The sequence below is a fragment of the Phyllostomus hastatus genome, unplaced genomic scaffold (genome assembly GCF_019186645.2).
Source record: "Phyllostomus hastatus isolate PE091 unplaced genomic scaffold, TTU_PhHast_1.1 phas_contig_196, whole genome shotgun sequence".
NCBI lineage: Eukaryota > Metazoa > Chordata > Mammalia > Chiroptera > Phyllostomidae > Phyllostomus > Phyllostomus hastatus.
In genome coordinates, this window is record NW_025333709.1 from 34,031,174 (window position 1) to 34,057,556 (window position 26,383).

The 26,383-nt window shown below is 44.4% G+C and overlaps 1 protein-coding gene and 1 pseudogene across 1 annotated transcript in view; both read right to left on the minus strand.

The window, feature by feature from the left end:
• Positions 1 to 15,830, minus strand: part of IGFBP7 (insulin like growth factor binding protein 7) — a 67,977-nt gene extending 52,147 nt beyond the window's left edge. Inside the window, exon 1 of the mRNA XM_045834606.1 lies at positions 15,261 to 15,830. Within this exon, the coding sequence (XP_045690562.1) occupies positions 15,261 to 15,735 (475 nt within the window). The 5' untranslated portion in view covers positions 15,736 to 15,830. The remainder of the gene's footprint in view (positions 1 to 15,260) is intronic.
• LOC123815900 lies at positions 623 to 1,181 on the minus strand (annotated as a pseudogene).
• Positions 15,831 to 26,383: the final 10,553 nt, after the last annotated feature.

Below are 26,383 nucleotides of genomic sequence, written 5' to 3' on the forward strand. Positions count from 1 at the left end.
ATCTACCTACTTGCTGAGATTTATTTGTCACCCCTAAATAAAACCATTCTTAGACATTCACGGAGTGGCAAACATTTGAGGTCCCAGCTGAGGGACAACACTCTGCCTTCTTGTTTCAGCTTTCACACTATAAACAAGTGTCCCTTTCACAGTCTACTTAATGCCACATATTTTTTGCATTTCTGTGCTTTCTGTTGGTGATCTTGTTGTTTAAATGGTCCCCAAGTGTAGTATGGAAGTGCTGTCTAGTGTTCCTGAGGAAAAAAATGGCTGTTTTGTGTCCTAGAGAAAATATGTGTGTTAGATAATCTTTGTTTGAGCATTACTTAGAGGCTGTTGGCTTTGATTCTCCTCTAGGGTGGGAGACCTATAAGCCGGACAGAGTCTCCTCTCTTATTAGAGATCCCAGACTGGGCGACAAAGGGAGGCTTCTACCAGGTTCCCCACTCCAATGGGGCATACCATAATCTACTCTTTTTGGTGGGGGGTTGCCAAATTACTTTATTTGAAGGAATGGTACAAATGAAAGACATATGTGGATGATTTGCTACAAGTTACAGGAAAGGTAAAGGTAACTCCAACATGCACCTACTGCTTTGGTGACCAGGGAAGTCCCCTGTGGCTGTGGGAAGCCAGCCTAAGGCTTAGCTCTCTCCACTGTCTCCCAGAGTGTGTTTGTCAAGGAGACGTTCTGCTGTGCCAGACCCAGGGGACCCCAACAGGCACGAGTTGGTTACGTGGTCACCCAATTCTTTGATGGATTTCATCTGCTCATCCAGGAAGTGAGTCTTAGTGAAGTCACATAAATGAAGATCGTGTTTTTCAGTGGCCAGTTTGTGCAAGTCCAGCAGGGACTGATTCACACTTGTTTCCAAGTGTAATGCACACTCCATTGCATTCAGCCCATTCTGCCAGTCACCACGGGCTGGTTTCTTGATATCCGGAAAGAAGATCTGGCCATCTCGTTGGTTCTGCAGCTTCATCAGTTTCTCAGCATGTTCCCTCTCTTCATGAGATTGGTGAAGAAAATATTAGGTAAAGTTCTTCAAAGCCACATCATTGTGGTCAAAGTAATAAGACATGGACAGGTAGATGTGGGAAGCATAGAGCTCCAGGTGGATGGTGGCTTCTGAGTCCTGGTGGTAGTTCTGGCGCACCTACAAGGTGGACGCGGTGGTCATGATGGTCAGCTGAGGAGGGGTGGCTTCGTGGTGCTGGAGCGGTGGTGGGGGCTTTAGGGCAGTCACGGGGAACTGTGAGGAGGTGGTGGAAGGATGGATCTGGGTTGGGGGCTGGGATGCGGATCAAGTGCCAGGTTCTGTTGAAGCACTGTTGAAGGAGGAAGCTGTGGTAGCTGTTGGCAAGGACCCTGTAATCCACTGTTATTTGTTCAATTATTCAACAAGTATGTATTGAGTACCTACTACATCCCAAGGACTCTTTAGACTCTGGGTACTCAACAATTAACGAAACAGATAAAAGCACTAAGTTCATGGGACTTACATTCTAGTAGCATAACTGAAATACTAGACTCTTGTGGCTTTAGGTGAATACTTTTCTTAAAGTATTGTGGCATTCAAACTTCTATTAATACCAATAATACTGATAGATGCAGAAATGTTATATCTGACTCAGATAATGGCAGTGAAGTAGCCAAGAGGACAAGAAGCAGCCAACTCACTCTGCTGCTTGCACTGTACCAAGTGCTCATGTTTTCCAGGGTTTCTACTTCCTGTGGTGTATTAGAGACATTCTGAAATGTCATCTTGCTGTAAAACACTAGATGCTGGATAAACTAAGCAAAAATTGGCCCATCATTATGATAATTATACCAAGGAAAAAATGCACCTCCAAAGCCACTTGAAGTCTTTTTAGGACAATGTCCTGAACTTGGTCTGGATATTAAATCATCTGGGAATCTTTTAAAACTCCTGCTGTCCAGGTCACAAGCAAACCAGTGAAGTCAGAATCTTGGAGTTGAACTCAGGCATTGGATCTTTGTAAAACTCCCCAGGTAGTTCTGATGTCCAGCCAAGGTCAAGAGCCTCTGCTTTGGGAGGTGATAGAGTACCCTGTGCATAGAGGGTTCGTAGTCCCAATATTCTGTCAATTTCACGCACAATTACTGATCCTGGTGGACCTGAAAAGTTATCCAGATCCTTAAATCTCGTCTGCACAGCTTTATTACTTCTCTCCACCTTGTGCTGGGGGTGGGGTGGATGTTACCACTTTTCTGATAGATGCTGAGAACCACCTTAGTGAGTATCTTCCGGAGTCTAAATATGCCCATTTATAGTTAAATGCTTCAATTTTTTAAATGAGTTCCTGCTAAGCTGAGGATACACGTGAAAGTGAAAGAAGATAGACATAAATTGTGAGCAAAGAGTTTTATTATTTGCACCAATAAGCTCTAAAAGTCAAGGATAATGTTTAATATGTGCCCAATGGACATTAATAATATTCTTTCTCTGCCAAACTCTGTGATTTTGGTTCACATTCCTCTGTGAAGCCAATATCTCCATCTTTTAAAAAAATGAACCAACCAACAAAACACCAAAATATTTCTTATACATATAGGGCAGAAAGGGACCAATAATTACTGAATTTGAGTGTCTTTTGACTCCAAAATGTCCTATTTACCTAAAATTGTCATTAGAAAATCGTGTGTGTGACTCTGAACTTGAAGATGGAAATATTTCATGCTATAAAGCAAAGCAAACCCTCTGACCAGCACCTAGGGTGCTTCCCATGTGACTGCATTTGGACTCTGAGGTCTCTCTGAGATGGAACAGGACTGCTTGTCCTGGAATCCCTGAAGAGCAAGAACAAGAGCTAGATGGAAGTTCCTAGGGACTTGTTATAAGAACTTTATCCTGCCATTTTGTTTGCATAGATCCAAAACAGGTTTCAGATCTAACCTGGAGATACATAAGGCAGTATTATGTTTGGATTGGTCAAAATAAGACATCAACATATCACAATCAAGGCTGTTACAGTGAACTCATACCAGGGTTTATAATGCCAATAACAATAAAAATGGAAGTGAGACAACATCCACTGAGACTTTACTATGTGCTAGCTACAATGTTTCATGCCATAGGGTTTTGGCTGTCTCCCTTACCTCCTTGGACTGGAAGAGGGGCCATAAGTTTTGGGCTGATGCATGGAGTAGATTAGGATCCTAAGACATCTGTAAAAACTTCATCCCAAAGTAGCATCAAGAAAAGAAGGGACAACCATTTCCTGGATGACTCGGACTGTGTTGGCTACCCCTCAGGGGTGGCATGCCAAGTTTGGGGGGAATGCCAGAGGTGGCTCATGAGTTCAGGCATGAAATGGGGGTGGGGGAGCAGATTGAGCAGAGCTCAATTTATCAAGTTGCTGGCCAAGCCCTGTTACTGAGAAAGGGTTGGGGGTGGAAAAAGAAAACCACACTTGTGCTCAGTTAGGCAGGAAAAAGGGGCAGCATGCCATGAGAGCCCAGGCAGAGCAGGTGGAAAGCAAGAGGGCTCAGATGAGACAGAAACGAGGTAGGGGGCCGCTAACTTTTCCACATCGTGACTGGTCCTGGACAGCCTGCTCCTGCCCTGACGGTTATCTTCTAGTGAACCAAAGGCTCCATGGTGCAGACGGAGCCTCGCTGGACCAGTTTCTCCCTCCCGCCCTGCAGCTCTCATCTGAGACACACCTGAGTGGAGAACAGCCTCTGGCTCCACAGCCCTGGCCTGTCAACACGCAGTAGCATCTTGATCTCTGCCCTAGCCTGCCCCTTCCAGCTGGGCTGAGCATCTCTAATAAGCAGCCTCACCGCATGGATCCCCTCAGCCAGCCTTCTCAAATTCTGAGCGGCACTGTTGCCTAAGCATTTCATTTTCTATCACAGGCTCTGTGGCTTCCTGAGGTTGGAGGTGTGTGTGGGGGGGTGCCGACTGCAATGTAATTGCTGCAGCTGCTATTGAAATTCACTTTTGGATTTTGGTTCCTGAAAGCTCTGAAAGCTCACAGGGAGGAGGAGCAGGCTTTGTGGCCTGTAGGCCCAGGCTCCCCCTGACAAATTCCTAAAGCCTCATTTCTGTGTGGTCTCTTTCAAAGCCTTCTGAAAGTTCCAGGAGATCTATTTCTTGATAAAATTTTTTCCCTTGCTTGGGGTCGGGCCAGAGGAGAGCAGAACAGATGTTAGATCTAAGGCTTTCCTGATTCAAGCACTTGACCACTGGCCCACTCACTCCGGGAAAAAGACAAGTCTCCAAAAAAAGCTGGAGACTGTTCTTCAAGAAAAACAACATGGAAGAACAGGGTGATTGGAGTCAGCTGAGTGAGAATACTAAAATGCTCTCCCCTCACTCTCTTCAGAAAGTCAAAATGGATTATGCTTGAGTTCTCACATGGGTTTTCCTTCTTCTGGAAGATGTCACCTGACCAAAAATATGCTTCAGTCCCTAAAAATGCAGATTCCCAGAAAAGAGTAGCCCCCCCCAGTGAACCACGGCTGAGATGCGGGGGGCGAACACTGTTATCCTGGCTGGGAGAGTTGAGGGCAGAGTGGTGCTGCAGACAGGGCTCAGTCGGCGCGCACGCTAAAACCTCCAGTGGAAATGAGCACTTGAGCATGTTGTCGGTTCTTAGTGATTTTTCTCCTCCTTTACCCTACTTGGAGTTACCAGGAAGGCCTGGCAAATGATCAAACGCCACACACGAACGTTATGCCCCAAGAAGGCCTGCCTGGGAAAATATCCGGGCCTGCTGCCCCCAATCCACTGGCCCTTCCGGAGCCTGTTGGTTGCTGATGAGGAGACTGGCCCTCGGGTTTCCAATTGGGCCCTGGAGGCACTGATGCTGGACTGGGCTCAGGGATCGGTACAAAATATGTCCCCTCAGAGACGGTCATTCATGTAAGAAATTCCATCTTTCCCAGAATGTGATATGACATTTATTATAGGGTGTACCAAATTACCACAAAAAAGTGACCTAAATATGACATAAACTTTTTTAGCATATAGAATTTCTACTCTATGCTAATTGAAAGAGCTCTTTTAAAGCTACTTAGACAGGAATGTACCATGCATCCCCCTTAACAATTCATCAAAAAAGAAAATATAAGCAAGATAAATTCACTAAGGTCTTCCTAAAGTTTTTCACATCCAAGAGTTTGACTCCCATGAATCACTTAATTTTTTTATTGATTGATTCATTTTGGAGAGAGAGAAGGGAGAGAGAGAAACCATGATATTATTGTTCCACTTATTTATGCAGTCATTGGTTGCTTCTTGTATGTGCCCTGACTGGGGATTGAACCTGCAACTTTGGATGGATGACGTGTCTGGATGATGCTCTAACCAACTGAGCTACTCGGTCAAGGCTACTTCTGTTTTAAACTGTTTATTTTGAAACAGTGCTAGGGTTACAGAAGAGAAAGACTGTACAGAGGGCCAGTGCTGGCCTACAGGTCATACTCTGAGCAGCAAGGCTGTAGCAGGGTATCTAGATTTACATACCAGAACTGCTGTTCACTTGGTTATGTGATAGCTGGCTTTCAGTTTCCTTATTTGGAAACTGGGACAGTAACTTCCCTTACTTTCCGAAATCATTGTAACAATGAGGAAACATCCACAGAAGCCCCCAGTAACCTGGGAAGTACCACAAACCTCAGTCGTCATTATCACCACCTACAAGGCACTACATGGAATTCTTGCTCAAGGGAGTTAACAGGCAGTCAATAATACTTTATATGTATGTGGTGCTGTGCTGTTTACACTGTGATTTCATATCTGTTCTATAATGTGACTGCAATAATCCTGTGAAGGAGGTAAACTAAAACTACCTTTATAATAAATATTTTTCTTAAGTTTTTTTGGGGGGCGGTTGCTTTCTCATAGTGGTAAACTCTACTTTGAACGTGTCAGCTTGTGCTTAGCCTTGTCAACACTCCTAGTGCAAGTAAGAAACTTCATACCAAATGAATGCGGCTTTGTCAGCATGGGGATACTAGGTCTGCTTTACCTGGTCTGAACCTTTCTTGCTTTTCAGACACAAACTTTCTCTGCAGCCCTGGCCTGATTTGGGGCCCAGCTGATTCACAGACAGTGCCTCTCTCAGTAACCTACTGCTTGGTGGAGGTCTTGAGGGGGTGGGCTTATTGCTAGCTCCAGCTGTTTCTAATGAATCCCACCATTAATTTGCCATTAATTCAACTATTTAACACATCAACTGTAAGTCAGAAATAAACATTGTCTCCCCACATTATCAACCACGGTTTTCTTCTCCCAACCTCCTTATTTTCTCTTTGAGGCTTCGTGGGGGTGGTGAGGTGCTGTTGGGTGATGGTCTTGATTGACCTGGAAAATCCACCTAGAACAGGCTTGGGAAGGTTTTCCTTTGACATTTCTAGTCCTTCCCACCTTTCTATGCCCTCATAAATGAATCCTCATAAAAAGGATTCACTGAGAAATCTTTAAAATTGCCTGAAACAAGCAGACTCATTAATTTATATACTTTTAAGCCTCCTTCCATCTCAAAGCTGTCAAAAGGTGCCATTCCTGGATTTAAATGACAAAAAAGCTTATACTCACATATTCTCCACCCTAAAAGTTCTTTTGACACTAATTCAGGGCCTCCTTTCAATAGTTGCTAAGAATAAGATGTTCTTCATCTCACAATTAAAAACACAGATGAGGTCAAATCGTTTGGGGAGTGTCTTGAGGTTAAAGAAAGCACCATCATCTTATCCACTGTGGGGGAGGAATTTAGAACAAGGGAAGGCCGGCTGGCCTTGGACTCTACCCAAGGGAGTTCTGTCATTAAAATATCCAAGAGATACTTATAAGGCAGTTTCTTCCAGAAGGCGAGTCTTTGGTAAACCCCGAGGGCAGGCTCTAGGGACAGGATGGAAGTCATATTTAAAGATGATAACAGATGCCTGGTCAGCTTAATCATTCCATCTCATATCTGGAGTATAAAAGATCTAAATGGTGATAGCATGCTCTCCCAGCTTCCCCTTCTCACTTAGGTTACCTCTCAGCTCTCCAGTAGAGAATCTGCAGAACAGAACACTCCTCACTCCCGTATGAGCATGTAACAGTGTTCAACAGTTTTTAACCTGCAAATTCTTCCTGGTGTGTAAGCTAACTATGCTTTGTGGTGTGGACCCTGAGAAAGAAAATACCTACTAAGAAGGGCCCTCAGTGGCTTAATTGGGCTCAAATTTGAAAAACTGCCTAGCAGACATTTCTACACAGGGGTCTGTCACTCCCACTGCACTTCAGGGAGAAGAAGCCTGCAACTAAGCTACCCACCTCTGCACTGAACTGCCTACCTGCACTGTATTCTGCCACCTGAGCCAGCCCTTATAAAGAGTTCCTGGAATCCTATTTCAACCAATAGGGCTGTGACTTTCCCCATCCAATTGGAGCTGCACAGCTAAATCCCCATCAGCATCTTCACCAAGCAATCAGAGCAGCTCCATTCTGACCAATCAGGACAGTGCCTTTTGGACTAATCAAACTGGGAAGATTTGGAGTTCTTATTTGCATGAAGATGGATCAATCCGCACCAGGGACAGGGGCTTCTGTCTATATAAGCCAGCTCCGCCAAGCACACTTTCTTTCTCTTTCCACCCAAGACCGAAGAGTTCATTTCCCCGGCTGGAGCTCAAAACCAAACACATCCTGCAGGAGGAGCAAAGGAGCAGAGTGAGGCAGACAGACGCAGACGGGGGTGGACTGGAGCATGCGACTGGAGCATGCAGAGCAGGCCGGAGGTGCCTAGCTGAAGACGGGCCTCTCTCCAGGGCCTCTTTAGAGCCTTGCTGCTTCATAATTGAGCTGTAACACGACTGAGCTGTTCCACAGCTGGGCTGTATCACAATTGAGCTGCTTTCACTGAATAAAGTTTCCTTCTTTACCACGCCCCAAACTGGGGAGTCCTATTGACATTGAATTAATGCCAATGACCATTGGTTGAGAGGGGCTATTTAATTCCAGGCCTTTCTAATTCCATCTCTTGAAGAATTATAGAAAAGCAGGTCAGGCACTTTCCATTTAATAACTAATTTCCAAACCATGAAGAAACATTGATTTGTTCTTTGGGTTACTTTCCTCGAAAAGAATCTTAAGTCCTCTAAAACCCTTCTTTAAGGCCGCCTATTTTCTTTTAAGAGAAAAAATAAATATTTTATAAAATGTTAATACCTTTAATAATTCAAAATCTTCTACAAACAAATATGAAAAATACAAAATAACACACAGAAAAAAATGGCAAAGCATATACAGGCAATTCACAGAAGACATACAAGGTGTTCAACCTCACTGGAGACCGGGAAGTTGCAAACTGAACATGGAGATACTGCTTCTCAGCTTGGCAAGAATTAGAGAGATGGATGGTACCCATGCTGGCAAGGGTGTGAGAAAAAGGATGCTCATGTATACAGTTGGAGGGAGTATAAATCTTTTAGGGAGGCAACTGGCTTATAACATTTAAAATGTGAACAACCTTTATTCTATCAATTCTACTGATAGTAAACTATCAATCAAATACTATTATAAATTCACAAAAATGCACGTGTAGGGTGTACAGTAAAAAACCAAGTTAATTGTGAATAAATGTGTGGCCACACATAAGTATGTTATACCTTTGCTATATATGTTACATGTGCACACAAAAATACATTTATATGTGAATAGGAAAAGGTCTGGAAGTTTACACAACTGCTAATGGTGTCAGTTCCTGACAAGCAGGATTGGAGAACAAGGCTGCCTGCTTTCTTTTCTAAGGGTTTCTTCAGGTTTTCAAATCTGTCCTAAGATGCAGTGATTAAAACTGGGTAAAGTGATAGGAAAGAACTAGTGATTCACTCAGTTTTCTAGAAGTTTCTGTACTCAAGAAGGGCAACTGAAGCTAGAAAAAATTTAAAGCATTTCTATGGAGCTGTGGTAGACTCTTCAGGATGTGACTTTTTCTGTTTTGGATCCGAAAATGGAGAGAGAGAGAGAGAGGAGTGGAGATTATAGGGGGAAAATCTTCCTGAAATAAAATTAGCAAGTGGCTGTCATTTGGGCGCAGCGCTGGCTCATGAGAGAGCAATGCCAGTGTGCTTTGTGGGGAGTCATTTAGTTAAGAAAAAAGCACAGTACAGACTTTTCACTTCCAAGTAACGAACAGCTTGCTACGGCAGGTTAGGACCCTGGATTCAGCAATGCTTCTGAGGTCTGAGAGAGAAACTGAAGGTCCTGTGAAGAAGCAGGTAGGCATCTGTCGCTGGGATTATTGTAACAGCTTCCTAATGGGAGTCCCTGACCACAGTCTTGCCCCTTCCAAGCCATCCTCTTAAGGGCCGACAACAGATATTTTTAAAAGCACAAATCAAATCACATCATTCAGTGGCCCACCCTCTTCTGAGAGTGTCTGAACTCCTTAATGGGCCATGAGGCCCTGGATTACTAAGCTCTGTTAAGTGTCCAGCTGCCCCCGTGGCTCTCCCTCTCTGTCAGACAGCCCCAAGGAGCCACGTGCTGTTCCTTTGGCTCTGTTCCTTCTGCTCGTAATGCTCCTCTCACTTCCTTCTAACTCCCTACAAGCTTCATGCTAGCTCTTCTCCAGCCAATTCCTTCTCATCCCTGTCTCAGTCAGGATATGACTCTTTTAGGAGGTCATCCCTAGCTCTTCGTAAATCTGAATTAAATGGGCTCCCTGGCCATCTTTGTGGTATGGCAGTGGCAGTTTAACAAAGTACTAACCTGACTTGCATTGTCCGCCACCCCAACCCTTTGCCACAAGGTAAGCCAGGCTTCAATAATTTCATTTAACTTTGAAACACTCTGTCTCAACTTTCAATGAGTGCTACCATTCTGACACCCGTTGCATGTGTGTCTTTGTTTACATCACCGAACAATTCTCCAACACCAGCTGGGTGTCCTCCAATTCAACTAATTCTGACACTATCTACCTGGGACAGCATCAGATTGCACAAGTTCAGGGCTCAGTCCAAAAAGATCACCCCATCCCCCACGTCATGTGCCAGCCACAGGTCCAGGTTGTCATCTGTGCTTCTGACCGACTGGTCATAGATTGGAGGTTCCAACAACCCCTTCCCTGGTTCTATTAGTTTGCTAGAGTGACTCACAGGAGTCAAAAACATTTTACGTGGTTATTAGGTTACCAGTGTACTATAAAAGGCTGTAACTCAGGAACAGCCAGATGGAAGAGATGCACAGGGCAAGGTATGAAGAAAGGACAGTGCAAGTGGCCTCCACGTGCACTGTGCGAGCCACTTTTCCATCACCTGGAGAGCCCAGAAGTTCTCTAAACCCATCCTCTTGGGCTTTTAGGGAGGCCTCACTACGTAGGCATGGTCGATCAAGTCATTGAATCATACAGTCATTGGTGACTGAACTCAAATTCCAGCCCCTCTTCCTCCCAGGAGGTCAGAGGGGCGGCACTGAAAGTTCCAACCCACTAATCACATGGTTGGCTGCACTGGCAATTGATGGGCATCCTTAGCGGACTTAGGGGCTTTCTGAAAGTCACCTTGTTAATTTAACAAGACACCTTGTTGCTCTCAATTGGAGAATTGAGACAATTGGACAATTGTCAAAGGTTCGAGGAGCTATATGGGGTGAAGATCAAATATATATATTTCCTATTATAAATCACAATATCACAAGTTCATAAATTCATTGAAAAACAGTAATTAAACATGGGCATTTAAGTAATATGTTATCAACACAAAAATGAGCGCAAAATGAGCTTCTTAAAGAATGAATGTTTAAAATCCATCAAAATGAGTTTCTATGAATAAAAACACTCACTGAAGCTTTCTCCATTTACAGAACAGTTTCAGCAGTTTCTGTTGCTCTGAACCAAATTCTAACCCGCAGTGGGATGTGGAAATGCTGAGATTTGTCGGTGAGGGCAGGAGTGGGGAGAGTGGCCACCTGATGTCAGATTTCCAGATAGTAGAGGATGGGAAGGTGAGTCGATGTCAAATGTATTCCCCAGCCTGGATTTTAAGAAGGCAGAGGCTGCAAGGAGAAGAGAGAGCAGACAGGCAGCAGAGTCCATTGCCTGCGTTTCCAAATAGGAAGGCACTTTCTTAAGAGAGTCCTGTGTTTAATCAACAAATATTTACAAAGTGTCCAACTATTAGCCAGCCACTGTGTTTATAAAGAATTAGAAGATGAAGCCCCTCTTTTAGGATGCTCCCAGTCCCGGGGGGAGACAAATGTTCAGAGAGACCCTTGGAGGCTGCTGGGAGGTACTACACTAACCAGCAGAGCTCGTTTTCCCCTCAGAAGCTCTGTTCCCTTTGCTGAAATCCATGCGTGGGTCCTCCGCATTGCTTGGCCCACCCCACTAAATACTGCTCATCCATCTCCAGTCTCTGTCCCATTTCCTGGGGCACATTCTTCACAGCCCATAGGACTACACGAAACTATTTGTTCAGTTATTTCTGTGCAAATCTTACAGTAAATGCCATAAGACAGGGATATATCTTGTCTATCTTATTCAAGGCTGAGACTAGTACAGTCTTGGAAAATTTTCCAGTACTAGTATAATACTTGGAAAATTCATATATTCATTATTCAACATGTATTTAAAGCATCTACTGGTACCAGGCACTGATCTGGGCCCTTGGGGATGGATCGGGGAGCAAAACTCCCCCTCCCTCATGGAGTTTACTTGAAGGTTGAATGATGACGATGATGAATGTTCTTTGAGGGCTTTCTATGAAAACCTTCACAACATTGACTCTTTACAACTCTGTGGGACAAGTATGATTACAGTCCTTGCATGACAGGTGAGAAAATCCAGGCCCAGAGAGGTCAAGAAATTTGCTCAAGGCTAAGTAAATGAAAAAGTAACGATTCACCTTCCAGGAGTCTGGTTCTGTAGCTCAGTATCTGAACTATTCTTCTAGAATACCTCTTGGTTTGATATGCACAGTAGGTGTGCAATAAACATTATTGAAAAAATGGCTGGAAGGGCTGAAGGACAGGGACATCACTGAGGAGCTGCGGGGCTGGGAGAGTCAAGAGCTTCACAGAGAAAGTGACACGTGCTGATCCTTGAAAGCTAAGAGTGCAGAGCATGGAAGGGTAAGTGAGGGCGAGAGCGCGGGTGGGACTGCAAACAGCAAACACCGCAGCTGGTCTATAAGGGGGCTGCAGAGAAGAGGCCAAAATAACAGAAGAGTTATTGTGAATGGTCTGTGTGCCCTGCTAGGTTGTTTGAACTTGGTCCTAAAGGTACTAACAAGGGAGACTCTTAAAGAATGTATTCTGATACCACATGTTAAAATTAATTCTGAGGGAGAAAATGAGAATATGGGACCCAAAAGGGACCAAGGGACCAAGGGCTGAACTGGGATTACCAAAGTAACTAACCAGATTTAAAGGGCCACGAACAAGAAGCGTAACCAAGAACTGGAATAAAGGAGCACCATGGTCTCTTCCAACTGCGAGATTTTATTAAACATCGCTGCTTTTCTATATTCACTTTTTATGAAACTGAATTGTCAAATCCCCTCTTCTAGTTACTCATGCCTTCAGGGACCTCAATAAGATTTAGTGGCAGTAAATTCATGATGACAGTTCTAAGATGTGAGATTATTAGCTTATTACCTTTCAAACAGATTTTCAAGAAGATGGCTTTGCCTCTTATCACCAGAGGTACAGAAAACAAACAGACCAATCTCTGTCTCCTGAAGGTGGGTAAGTGCCCTCAAAAAATGAGGGCAAGGTTTGGGAGTATCTCCAGGGCTCCCGTAAAAGCACCCAGGGAGTTGAGTTTGCAACTTGTATAGATACTTTCCTAATCAGCAGCACCAGTTCTGTTTTGTGCATCCATTGCTGTATGCACCTAGCATAGTGCTGACACACTTTGGATGCTCAGTAAGTGTGGGTTATGTGAGACCAATACAAAAGAATATAGATTGGACCGCACCATTGTGGCTGAGTCCTACAATGTCCCCTCCCTCTCAATAAAGGAGCAAACATAACTCGTGTTCCTTCTGAGGGTAGAAATGGCTGCAGAAACCTAGAAAATGCATTTCTTACTTTCTGCAAAGGCCCAATAGTAAATGGCACAGAAGTAAATGGCACTATATCGGGTTTGCTTCTATAATTATCAAAATACATTTAGGAGTCAGAGTAGTATATCAGAAAATCTGTTTTTTGCCCTAATTGTATCTGCTGTGGAAAAGCACTCTGGTGGACCTCACAGTGTCTTCTGTGCTCTCTGGAATTCTCCTATAACTGGTCCCAGGCACTAGACTCCATCTCTAAATTTAGGTTGGGAAGAAATGGCTCATTTATTTCTAGGTTTCCAGTTTCAGATGTGATTTCTCTTAACATTTATCCAAACATAAAGAAAAACCAGGTCTTTGCCCTCATGGGGTTTGCAGCCTGGAAAGAGGCTGAGAAGCTCGGTGTGCATGGTAACGGTCACACAACCACAGGTATTCCTCATTATCACATTTCGCTTTATTGCATGCATTTCATAAGTGTCAGTGCTTCAAAGACAAATTGACTACAAGGCCTTCCACCTAAAAAAAAAAAGTGATTACGACTCTGATTCAGAGGTCTGGAACCTAACCTCATCACCTCTGAGATAAGCAGTAGGTTCATACGACTACCAGTCTCAGCCACTGGAAAGACTGATCTGGAAAGACTGATCTGGAAAGACTATGACCTGGAAAGACTATGGAGAAAAATGCCCCTTGGGGCATTTAAGGAAGTCTCAGTATTTGAAATGAACTCTTCAGCTATGCACATTTCTCTTTCATGATGTGACTGATAAATTAGATCCAAAGGAACAAATGACTGTTTCTGTTGGAAAAGTATGTGCATTACTTTGGGCTGTGACTTTGTAAGTTTCAGGTGACCATAATATAGTTACCAGTTAAGTTATATGATTTAAGGCTTTCAGTAGTGAACTCTGAAATTAATAATACATGACCTGTTAGCAGAGGGACTTCTGGGAAAAGCTGTAAAAGTGAATTATTTGGAAAGTTCAGTGAAAATCTGCGCTGTGAAAGAAGCAACTGCTTCTGTCATTTCAGAACTGCCTCGCTCCCTTTTTCTACTTTGGCTGGGACCAGGGGACCGACTGCCAAGGATGGATTTCTAACCTTCCCTTGAAACTACTGCCTATGGAAAATGTTATTTCAGGCATTAGAGTTAAAATCTGTTCCCCTCCCTCCCCAAGTTAGGACTCTACTTATTTTCCACTTTGATTTATGGTAAGATTGCACTTGTTCGGAATAAACCATTGCAAAATAACCTCAAAGCCATTCTTGCTGAACAGTGCATCCTGGGGACAGATTATACAAAAAAGGAACAAGAAAAAAAACCACAATATGTCCATGAGGTTCATAACATAAACTACATAATAAAGACATTTGTCAAAGTCTGTATATATTTTTTGCTCACAAACAATTAGCTAGATTAGTGTTTAAGAATCCATAATTTCCCATAAGTGAAGTATTTTTCTATATATTAAGAAACCATGAAATCCTGGTTTTAATTCTAACAATCTAGCCAATTAAAGGTGAAACAAACAATTCTCTGTAAGTCCTTACTTCGCATTTCATGGTCAAACTTCTTTTCCCTATTTCTTGACTTCACCTTTATTTGTACTCCCCAACCGAGAAAAAATGATGACAACATGATTTCTCTGGTGTCCCAAAAGAATGGGGACCACTTTTGCAATAGACTTTCCAACTGTTCGCATCACTTAGGTGAGCTTTTGGGATGCGGTAGTCTGAGCTATCTCAAAATCTTTTCTATACGTACATACACTGGCCCTTCGAGTCCTCACTTTCTTGGCGCACGCAGCAAACTTTTAAAATAGAACCACACACACACACACACACACACAAAGAGAGAGGAGAGAGAGGAGAGAGAGGAGAGAGAGGAGAGAGAGGAGAGAGGAGAGAGGAGAGAGGAGAGAGGGAGAGAGGGAGAGAGAGAGAGAGAGAGAGAGAGAGAGAGAGAGAGAGAGAGAGAGAGAGAGAGAGAGAGAGAGAGAGAGAGAGAGAGAGAAGGGAGGCGTCACCAATTTCTGCCAGCATCCCCGTGGCTGCGAGTTTCTCCCCTCCCAAGTGTTTCCTGGGATGCCCAACTGAGTCGTCGCGGGAACCAGCGCGGGGCTCACCCGCCACGGTCGCCTGCCTGGTCGGGTCTGACCCGCCAGGGGGCGCCCGGCTGTCCAGCCTTGAGGACTTGGGCGAGGGGAGCGGGGTGGGAGAGGAAAGCGCTCGTGCCCACCTTGATCGCAGGTGCCCTTGCTGACCTGGGTGATGGCCTTCTCCCCGCGGCTCTCGGCCCTCAGGCTGGCGGCACGCAGCTGGCACCCGCTGGGGTAGGTGTTGCCGTCGCTGCCGCACACCGGGTAGCGGTTTTTGCACATGCACACGCCGCTCACCACAGCGCCGCCCGCTGCTGCCCCAGCTTTACCCTTCCTCCTCTTGCGGCTCTTCACGCACTCCATGCCCGGCGCGCAGTACCCCCTGCCGGCGCCGCTGCCCCCGCACGGCTCGCCCTCGCCACGGGCGCACATCGGGCAGCAGCCGCACGCGTCGCGGGTCTCGCCCAGCCGACAGCCCCGCGGGGGCAGGGGCGGGCAGGAGGCCGGCTCGCACGGACCGCAGACGTCGGAAGAGGAGGAAGAGGGGAGGGGTAGGAGCAGGAGCAGCAGCCCGGCGGCGCCGAAGAGCAAGGCGCGTAGCGGCGGCCGCTCCATTGTGGGGCGCGGCGGCGGCGGTGAGGGAGAGCGAGTGAGCCGCGACCTGCTGGCCGGCGCCTTAAACGCAGTGCCCCACCCGTCCCGGCCGCGGGAACCACACCCCGGGGCGGCGAGTGCTCCGTCGCCCCGCCCGGGCCCGCGGGCTCAAGCGCGCTCCAGCAGGCGGGGAAGGGTGGGGCATCCGCGGGAGCCCAGGGCGCTCGGGCTCAGGCCTGCTGCGATCGGCAGGGGCCTCGGAGCGCACCCCGCCGGCTCCGGCTAAGCCTCCTGCCCTTTGCCTCGTGGGCTGCGCCCCAACCCCTAGTAGATCGCCTCTCTTACCCTCTGGACCCTCGTCTTTCCCAGTCCAGATATTTGTACTTAATGTACAGATATCTGTACAAGTGTTTAATGTATTAACTTCTCCGTGGGCCCGAGAAACCAGGGTATTCATTACCCTGTGGTCGTTTTACGACGCCACCTGGGGATTTTGAGTCCCGTTGGCCACAGACCCCATGTGGTCTTGGGTGCCAGGCCAAAGGGGGATAATCTTGCCAACCCCTACTCTCTTTGGAACCGCAACTGCCTCCTCTCCCTCTGCTTTCTTATGCCAAGTCAAGTTTGGAGTGTGAATACTGGAATCCATCCATGTGAGAGCTGTGCCAATGTTTTAAGTTCGTACTAAACCGTGCTGGACCTCCGTCAAACCTCTCCGGAGAACTGAGCTGAGCTGGGGGTGCCACTGAAGACGTAAAGCACCCCCAGTTTTCACTATCAATTTTGTGAGGTTTTTGATGTATACGCCTGACAATTCCTCCTCGATGTTTTGGTAAAGGACTCTACAAATTCAACTTGAAAGTCTCTTTTTCCAAGAAATCGGTCCTTCAAACTCCTCTTATTCAGGATTTAAGTTGCTTCCATTTTTTAATTGAACATAAAACACTGCAGTGTGTGTGTGATTCTGTGTCACATTTTAGTTCTTTTTTTCTTAGCATAAATCCAGGGATTTATAGGATTTTGAGCTAACTCGGAGTGTGTGGTTCACAATGTCATCAGCAATATATAGATGTCGCTCTTAACAACAGTCTTTCTAGGATTATTACTGTAAACTTCTTGAAAATTAAATAACAATATTGAAGGAAAAAATCAAAACCAAGCACCCTCCTATTAAGAAAACCTGGTACTGCTTTTTGGCCTCTTAACATGTCCTAGGAAAGTGGTACTTTTTTAAAAGGGTCATTTGTTAATATGACAATTGTTTAAAAACAATGAAAAGTCTTTACAGTAGAATTTTCCTGAATATTTTTGCCTTTGACCCGCAGTAAGAGATACGGTTTACAGTACCAAGTTGAAACACGTGCAGAGCATACTCTGGTATTTCCTATTCTGTTCTATTCTATTCTATTCTATTTCAATTTTATTAATTTGCTGGTCAAAGTCCACCAAACTGATTTCATGATTTACTAGGTTCCCCAGCAGCCAACTGTTAGACAAAGACCTTGGTGCAAGTAGTTCGTGTGTCTGAGAGGCCAGGTCAGGACATACCAGTTTGTTGGGAGGGCACGGGGTGGGGGAGAGGGGGAGGTGAGGTAGGGAGTGAGCAGGAAGGGAAGAGCGCCAGTGAAGATGCTTATCAAAAAAGGGCGGATTGTCAAGGAACACGTATAAAGGACAAATGGACAAAGCCAAGGGGGTAGGATCGAAGGTGGGAGGTGGGGATGGCTGAGGTGGAGGAGTGGTGGGGGGAAAACGGAGACGACTGTACTTGAACAACAATGTAAAAAAAGAGAGAGAAAAAAGATGGTTATCAAGTCAGGGCGGGTATCAGTTTGGGTATCGGGCTGTGCTGCCAGACAAGACCCCAGGCTCTACAAACTGAGTGTGTGTGTGTGGTGTGTGTGTGTGTGTGTGTGTGTAGGGGGCATAGAGGCACTGTCAGCAGCTGCCCCACTAACAGCTGCCCCCACAGTGTTTTTAAACGCTGCGTGGAAGTCAGCAGTAAGAACACAGGCAGTTGGGGCAGGAGAGTCCCTTTGCGGGGGCCTCACTGAGCAGCAAGCAGAAGAGTAAGCAGGGTCCTCATCACTGAAGGGGACACTGGGCTATGCGATGATACCTGTCTGGAGGACTTGAAAATTGGAAGAGAATGCCTTGCTTCCAAGAGAGGAGTTCTTTGACAACGCCTTTCTTCCAAGAAAGAAGACATTGCCACCCATTCAGCTTCAGTTCTAGTGAGACAAAGGTCCTGGATATGGAGACAGGATTATGTTGTCTGCACAAAGAATTTGACTTCTTCCTGTTTAATCTAGATGGCCTTTATTTCTCTTTCTTGCCTCATTGCAGTGGTTAGAACCTCCAGTGTAATGTGGAATAGAAGTGGCAAGAGTGGGTATCCTTGTCTTATTCCCAACCTTAGAGGGAAAGCTTTCAGTCTTGCACCATTAAGCATGATGTTAGCTGTGGGTCCTTTATGAATGAGGTCTTATGAGGTTGAGGAAATGCCTTTCTATCCCACTGATGTGCTTTTACCATGAAGCGGTATTGAATTTTGATAAATGCCTTTTTTGGTAACTATTAATATGATGTATTCTGTTCTGTTGTTAGGGTATATTACAGTAATTGACTTTTGAATGTTAAACCAAATTTGTATTCCTGGGATAAATCACACTTGTCATGATGTATAATCCTTTTTTATGTGTTTCTGGGTTTTATTTGCTAATATTTAGTTGAGGACTTTGGTGTCTAAAGGAGGTATTGGATTGGAGATTCCTTGTGACGTCTTTGGTTTTGGGTATCAAGATAATAGTAGCCTCATAGAATGAGTTAGGAAGTGTTCCCTCATTTCCTTTTTTTTAGGGGACGAGTTTGTGAAGAATTGGTATTAATTCTTCTTTTAATGTTTACTAGAGTTTACCAGTGATGCCAACTGGGCCTGGGCTTTTCTTCATGGGAAGTGTTTTGGTGCCCACTTCAATCTTTTTACTTGTTCTAGGTCTGTATTGGTTTGCTAGGAATGCATAAGAAAAAAAGCACAGACTGGGTGGCTTACATCACAGATGTTTATTTTCCCACAGCTCTGAAGGCTGAGAGTGCAAGAACAAGGTGCCATAGAGTTGATTTCCTCTGAGGGCCGCAACGGCAAGATCCTCTCCCAGTTCAGGCATGGTGCCGCCACAAAACACTAAGCACCTCTGTCTCCCACTAGACAAGACTGCTGCTTTACCAATCATAGGTTTATATTGCTTGAGTCTGCCTTTACTACAGGTAAGATTTATGGAGATAATCATAGAATTGACCCCATCTAGAGTGAACTCCTTCCCCCAAATTACTCAGTCAAAGCCCCAAACCCATAATCTGTTCTTTCTAACACCCTCTTCCTGAGACACCCCACAGTTCCATATGCAGTCCATTCCCTCTTGCTATGATGAGTAGTAAACCCAATTATTTGACTTATTAGGTGTATTCCTGGTGGTCTTTGGGTGAAGGGCAATGACCCATGAGCGATGTCCTTTCCAGCTCCTTCTTTTCTGTACTACTTCAGCTTAGCATTCCCCTGCTCCAACCCACAGTACCCTCCAGAACCCTTTGCTGATGGTCCTTGGACCTGGCAGGCAGCCTTCCTGGTGGGACACCTCCAAGACTTCTCATGACATCTGTGAACTTCAGTGGCATTTGTGGAAAACCCATGGTTTCAGGCAACCTGCCCTGCTGTGTTCCTTGGTGCCCTGCCTCTCCGGCAGATGTCTGCCTGGAGAATGGAATGCTTGTCTCCCTTTATCAATGTTTGTGATGCTGACATTACACATATGTTGGTTTCTTCCTGTTCTTTTGGCTTTTTTTTGGGTGGGGTGGGAGGACAGGCATGGTTGGGGAGGAGAAACTCCATGCATCCTCCCCTGGGTTGTCACTCACCCCAACCTGCTTGTACAGAGTGGGGCGTAGTGTGCCAGGCGGGTTGATTGTGGTGGGGCCCGTTAACACTGAGGAACACTCTGCTCCAGTTCTTGATGGCTCTTTTTTAGAAGGTGGGCACATGTAGCACCTCTAACTTGGGGCTGTGTATCCTAGTGCCAGTTCCAGGCAAGGGAAAAATGGTTCTATTCAAAAGTTATTACGGTAGTCATTTATCATCTTTAGCATCACTACATTTTTCCCTCTTCTCCCTCCTCCTTCATCATTATCTGTAAGTAGATTGTTGGGTGGTGGGGTGGGGTGTGGATGATCATCCAAGCTCCAATGAATAGCCTGTGGAAAGGAATGAAGCCAGGGGAAATCATTTTGGTACATTCCAGCAGCCAGAAAAAGGCCTGCACAGGTGAAGTAAGGTTTGTATGGGGAGAAATGAGACTAGAGGTAGGGCAGGTGCCAGATGCCAAAGACTTTGGACGCCACACCCAGGATTTTGGCCCAGAGATATAGGTGGCAGTCAGCTATTGAAGGATGCAGGAGAGAGGCAAGATCAGGTTTGCAATGTAGGAAGGTAAATACAGAAGAGGGGAACGGATTCTAATAGGGACAGAATGTAATTCTCACAATGCAGGAGATACTCATAGCCTATGCAGTGTTTTTATGTGAGTTAGAAAAAAGCACCCCTCACTGGGCAGATACAGGGCAAGGAGATGGTGCTTTCATGCCAAGAAAAATGTGCTTCTTCCGTCTAGGAGGAAAACCGAGCCTAGCACGGCTTAGTGGGTGAAGGGAGGGCTAAATTTCAGCCTCACTTGGTGCCTGGGGTGGGTGCTCCAGGGCACTGCGCAAACCATACAGCCTTATGGGGGGGCCCAACCTGGTGCCAACACAGTGTCTGGTACAGAATTAGCACTCAATTAAAATTTTGAAAAAGTAAATGGATGAAAGGGAATATCAGTTGGACAGGTACTTCAGGTCACTATTGCCAACAACTGCTACCATCTATGGGGATCAATGAGGGCTTGGAGGAAGTTGGCTGTGGGAATGGGGGAAATGGGCCATGTTAGTTGTTGTCCATGATGGACACTTTTGTTCATAATTATCCTGGGATAACCGGCATAAATCAAGATTGTCCTGGACAGCAGGGACATATGATCACCCTAAATAGAAGGGGGAAGGGCAGATGAGAGATCTTTGAGAAATAAAATATACAGGCCTTGGAAAGTATCTGAGAGAAGTCGAGAGAGACCTTGACATTTTTTTTTTTTTTTGCATGGGGGCCTGGGTGAAGGCAACTGTTAAAGCAGGTTTGTGTTGGGGGAGGGTGCCAAGCTGGATTTTGGACGTGCTAATTTCTTTACAAAACCAGGTCTGTTCCTTTTGGATACTTCTAGAAAGAGAAGGGGGCTTCTTAGTGATGATTGCACATTGTTGTAGAGACCTTGCTGGCCATTTGACTTAGAGTAAGTCCTTGATATTTGTTCTCTCTATATATGTGAAGTCCCTCAGTGATAAAATCTCATTGTGTAATAAAGGATAGGAACTGATTTCTTAACAGCATTCTTATCTGATCTTCTAGAAGAGTTATGGCTGTGCAGGGAAATAGCTAATGATATAATTGAAAAGGCATTAATAGCCTATAAAATTCAATATTTAGAGACACAGGATTTGAAGGACTGTCTGGGGGTCATTTAAAGCTGGATGGCACTGGAGCATGCTGTTAGCCCTGATCATTAGTCATCGGGGCTCACCGATACCCGAAGAACTCTTAGAGATCATCAAGGAAGATGGTCTCTCTTGTATTCCGCTCTATTATTTGACAGCCTTTCAAGATTTCTGAAGGTCATGGAATAATAAGCCAACTTCCAAATATACACAGTTGCAATGAAATTTAAACTCTAATCCTCACTCTGCCATATATATATCATAGGAGGCTGTTAAACCTCTAGGAGCTTCATTTCCTGGCTTAAAATCATTATCTTTTCACTTTAACTTTGAATTAACACAGACTTTTACATTTCCCTATACAATAGAGAGCATTGCTTTTTGTGACAACAAATAGGAAGAAATCTCTTTGGGCTATTCCATAATTAGGCCCCATCCTTTTTTGTTATGGGGGAAATGATGTGATCATTGGGTGGGAAATGATGCAGTGCCCCATATTAATCTTCCAGTTGCCTGATTGCATAATTCACCTTGGCAAAGGAGAAAAATAAAAATAAAACATTACTCCTCACCGTTAGAAGAGGCCTAGAAGGACAAAGTAGGGCAAATAAGATATTTTCAGGGAATAAGTTGTCGTCACAAACTTAACTGAGTGTGAAACTCTGTGGTCATGAAGGGTGGGTTCCACGGGTGTCTGACTGTCTGCGTGCTTATCCCGAGAGCGCTGATTCCTTCCCTTCTGAGCAGATCGTTGGCTAAGATGTTAAGGTGTGGAGTAACAAACGGATAAAACAAAGGTTGTTAGGGGATTCATATAATGACTATTCCTTTCACTGATGCTAAAGATTTACTTTTGTAAAGGCCATAACTGAATGACACGATTGTTGCTTTATTAACCCTGGCTGGTGTGTCCGCCTCTTTAAAGAACAACAGCTCATCCCAGCGTTGTCACATCTATAGCCATCAAGCCTCAGATAGAAATCCAAGCCACGCCCCCCATGAGTGCCTTCTAATAGCATTAACGTTTAATAGAAATGCTTGCTTTTTACAAGGAATGATGATGTGCCAGACAAGTGGGAATGCTGGAAAAATTTAAGTTCCTCTTTTTTTTTGATTCTTTTTGTGTGGAATTCTCTCAGGTCATTCTTACACCCTATTGAGAAGTAACATATTTAGGTTTTCTCTAAGGTTCAGAGGTGAAATTTTTGTCCTCATGTCACTTGACCTTGTGTCCTGGAAGACCATGAGATGCACTGGTGGTTGGCGTGCAAGTCAGGGCCTTCAGGGGCAGGGCAGGCTCCCCAGTGATACTCTTCCTGTGGGAAAAGTGAGAGAGGGGAGAGAGGATACAGCTGCAGGAGAAAGGAACTGGTGTGTCCTTGGCCCACAGTGAGATCTCTCACAGCTCTGTGTGGTCCCAGGTCTCAGGAATTCATGGGGCCAGCTAGCACACGGCTGGGGAGCCCAGGGGAGGCTTGCACGCCTTCAGGGTGGGAAGTAGACTCAACTGAGATGAGCTGGTAGGTGTGCAGTGGGAGTGTTTGGAGGGGCTTTGTGGTGGCAATAGTGCCTGTGTGGGAAACCTGCTACCTCTTTAGCCGTGGCAATGAGGTGATAGACATTCACAAGTCCAGAAAACTGGCTTATTAGGGGAAAGTGATGCTTTCCAGCTTCATATGCCTCTCAGAAACCATCTTGCTAAGAATCTTTTCTTCCCACATTCTTAAGGTAATTCTATAGCAATAGCATTTGCAGGAGGCTCATTGGGGACTGAAGAAAAGTTATGCCCAAGTATAACTGCACCAAACCAATGAGAACGTAGAGAATTCTTAATCTGGGCCTTTTGAGGCAGCTCTGGTTAGTTGAGGGTTTATTCCTAAATAAATACTCTTGATTTACCACCCCAGTTTGATAAGAATGACAGACTTTAAAACCTTTTTTTAAAAAAAAAATAATCTTTATTGTATTTTTCCATTACCATGTAGTCCCCTTGTACCCCCTAAAATTTTCTTTACAAAACGATTTAAAACCTGTACTCCAGCTGCATCCTTGACTTTTCCCCTTTGACCTCCCTGAACTGCCAAACCAAAAAACACTTCTGGTTCCCTGGATGTGATGTTCTCACTAGGCTTCTTATGTGGTATTTATTCTCTTTAGAACTCTCTGGGGAAGCTGGGCATTTCCCTCATCCTTAAGCCCTGTTTGCTCCCCCCGAGGTGGGCCTTTGCCTCTGCCCGTTTCCCTGTGGGCAGTTGTCTTGCTTCTGAACCCCAGCGCAGTCTGGACTCCTGCAGTTTGTTGCCAGGTGTGGATGAAAAAGGGGCCACATCCTGAACCCAAAAAGCTCAGGGGAGGCCTGCACGGTGGCCTTACAAACTCAGAGACTGAAAGTAACCACACAGGATGTTCTGAACCTAAAAATTCCCAACTAAAAGCAGGTTATGGCAGGTAGCCACGTCCTAGGCCTGTAGCTTCCTTGACAAAGGTCAGCGTTTGCCTTAAAGAGCCTGTCCAGCATTTTCCGCATCTAAGATAACCTTCGAAATGTCAGAATAATCTTTTCCAGACTGCTCGTGACACAGTCCGCACACCAGAGCAAAGACTGCAGAGCCCCTTGTTATCTCCTCTCTGCCGCCCAGAGCGTTCTTGCTCGTCCTTTAGCCCAGACGTTGCTGTCTGCGGGAGGGGCCTTCTCTATTCCTCAGGTCTGCTGGAGGAGCCCCCTGGGTGCATTTTCTCCCCTAGATTTACAGCATTTTGTCTGACTAATCCCTGGACTGTGCGATCTCAGGGTAATGACTAGATTTAAAAAGTGATTTACTATTGCTGTATCTCTAGCACTCAGCACAATGGGTGCATGTATGCATGAAGGAAAAGAGAAAAGAGAAGAAAAGAAAAAGGAAGGGAGGAATGAAAGGAAGGAAGGAAGGAAGAAAGAAAGAATAATTTCTCTATCTTCTACAGGTTAGCTCTGTTGCCTAAGGCATCTTAATTGCCATATAATCTTTAGAGTTTTGGGGGCATGCGTTGGGGGGAAGGGGAATCCCTTTCTTTTCTTATTCCAGTTTCCAGCACTTTCTAACTGTATGACCTTGAGTAAGTAACTAAAGTTCTCTGTGCATCAATTTTCTCATCTATGATATGATATGAAGATAAGAGTAGTACTTACCTCACAAGGTTACGGGGGCAATAAATGAGCTAATGCACATAGAGTACTTGGAACAGTGTTTGGGACATAACTCTCAATAAATGTTATTATTTAATTATTGCCTCTGTTTTCCGTGGTATTTTCACAGGGTAACTAAAGCAACAATGTTTGACAAAATTGATTAATAGAATAAAAAATAAATAAATAAATAAAATCTTTTTTTGCCCCCAATGCAGCATAATCATGGACATGATATCTCATCATATTTACAGTCCAGGAAATTAGGGGAGGAAATCCTGGATGGTCAGTTCAGAATTCTGCTTATTATGAGTGCCAAATGCTGTCTTCTGAGATTAATTCTTCTCTGAAGCCAAGCTTTGTGGCTCCCTTTCTCACGTTTGTGTGCCTCGCACCTCAGAGTTTGCTGCCTAGGTTCTGTAACTCAATCAATATAATTCTCCCTGTGGTTCAGAGAGGGGTGCCAGTCTTCCAGGGCATCGATCCCTGGTTTCGTCTGTGGGATTTGGACTGTGAGGTTGGTGTTCCAAGCACCCGTCTTTGCTTGAACTTCGCAAGGAGAGAAATGAGAAGTAGATAGCAGCAGACAGAACTCTGACCAGCCTCCAAACCTGAGTGTTCTCATGCCATGAGTAAATAAGACATTGCCGCTGTATTCATAGACCGACAATTATCTCATTACATAACTTCTCAGGCCTTGAAAGATGTTTTGATAAAGAACATCTGGTGTTGTTTTCAATGAAATATTATACCACTAAACTTTGATTAGGAGTGGATTTAAAAATGTACCAGCCTCCTTATTTAGAAGATGGCTAAATGCAAAAAAAAAAGTCACTTATCTAAATTGTTTTTTGCCTTCTTTGTTGCTCTATTTTAACCAGATTCCCATTAATGACTGTTTAAAACAAACACAATTTTAGATACAGTAAATCTAGAAGCATAAATAAGATTACCATACCAGTACTGCTGTTCTCACTCTCTTACTATTGATACCTCATTTTATTTTCATGCTTTAATTAAATTGAGTATATTTTATGTTTCTGTTTGCTTTAAAAGAACTGCAGTGCATATAATTGACACTATTTCATCCTTGTTAGAAAGTGCTGAGTTGAATTAAATATACCAGTTTCATTTCCTCTTACATTTAATCTGTGTAAAAGACAGAAATAATATGAACTGTATTTCTTTTTTTTTTATTTTTAGAGAGGGAAGGGAGGGAGGGAGGGGGGAGAGAGAGAGAGAGAGAGAGAGAGAGAGAGCGAGAGAGGGAGAGAAACATCAATGTGTGGTTGCTGGGGGTTATGGCCTGCAACCCAGGAATGTACCCTGGCTGGGAATCGAACCTGGGACATGTTGGTTCCCAGCCCACGCTCAATCCACTGAGCTACACCAGCCAGGGCTTGAACTGTATTTCTTTTCCAAGTTACTCTGATAGGTGAAAATAACTAGCCACCTAGTAATTAGTAATAAAGACTGAAGTGAAATCTTTACCATTAGCATAACTCATACATGTATTAAAATAGTTAGTGATATGAAATAATTTTACTTATTAATTTTTCCCAAGTGGTATGTAACAAATAATAAACACATTATTGCTATTCCATGTACTTCAATATAAAGCATAAATCTTCAAGCCCATATTTTAATATATTTTTATTATGTCATGCTTATTATGTCATATTTAGTCTAAGTATTTTGGATGAGGAAAGGATATTATGGCATATTTCTGTGGATCAGAGCTCAACAAACTTTTGGTTAAAGGGCCACATAATAAATATTTTCAACTTGACAGGTTATATGATCTTGAAACTGTATAATTGTGCTTTTGTAGCATGAAAGCAGCCATACACGATATGCAAACAAGTAAACATGGAGATGTTCCAATAAGACTTTATTTACAGAAACAGGTAGTGAGCCAGGTTTGAG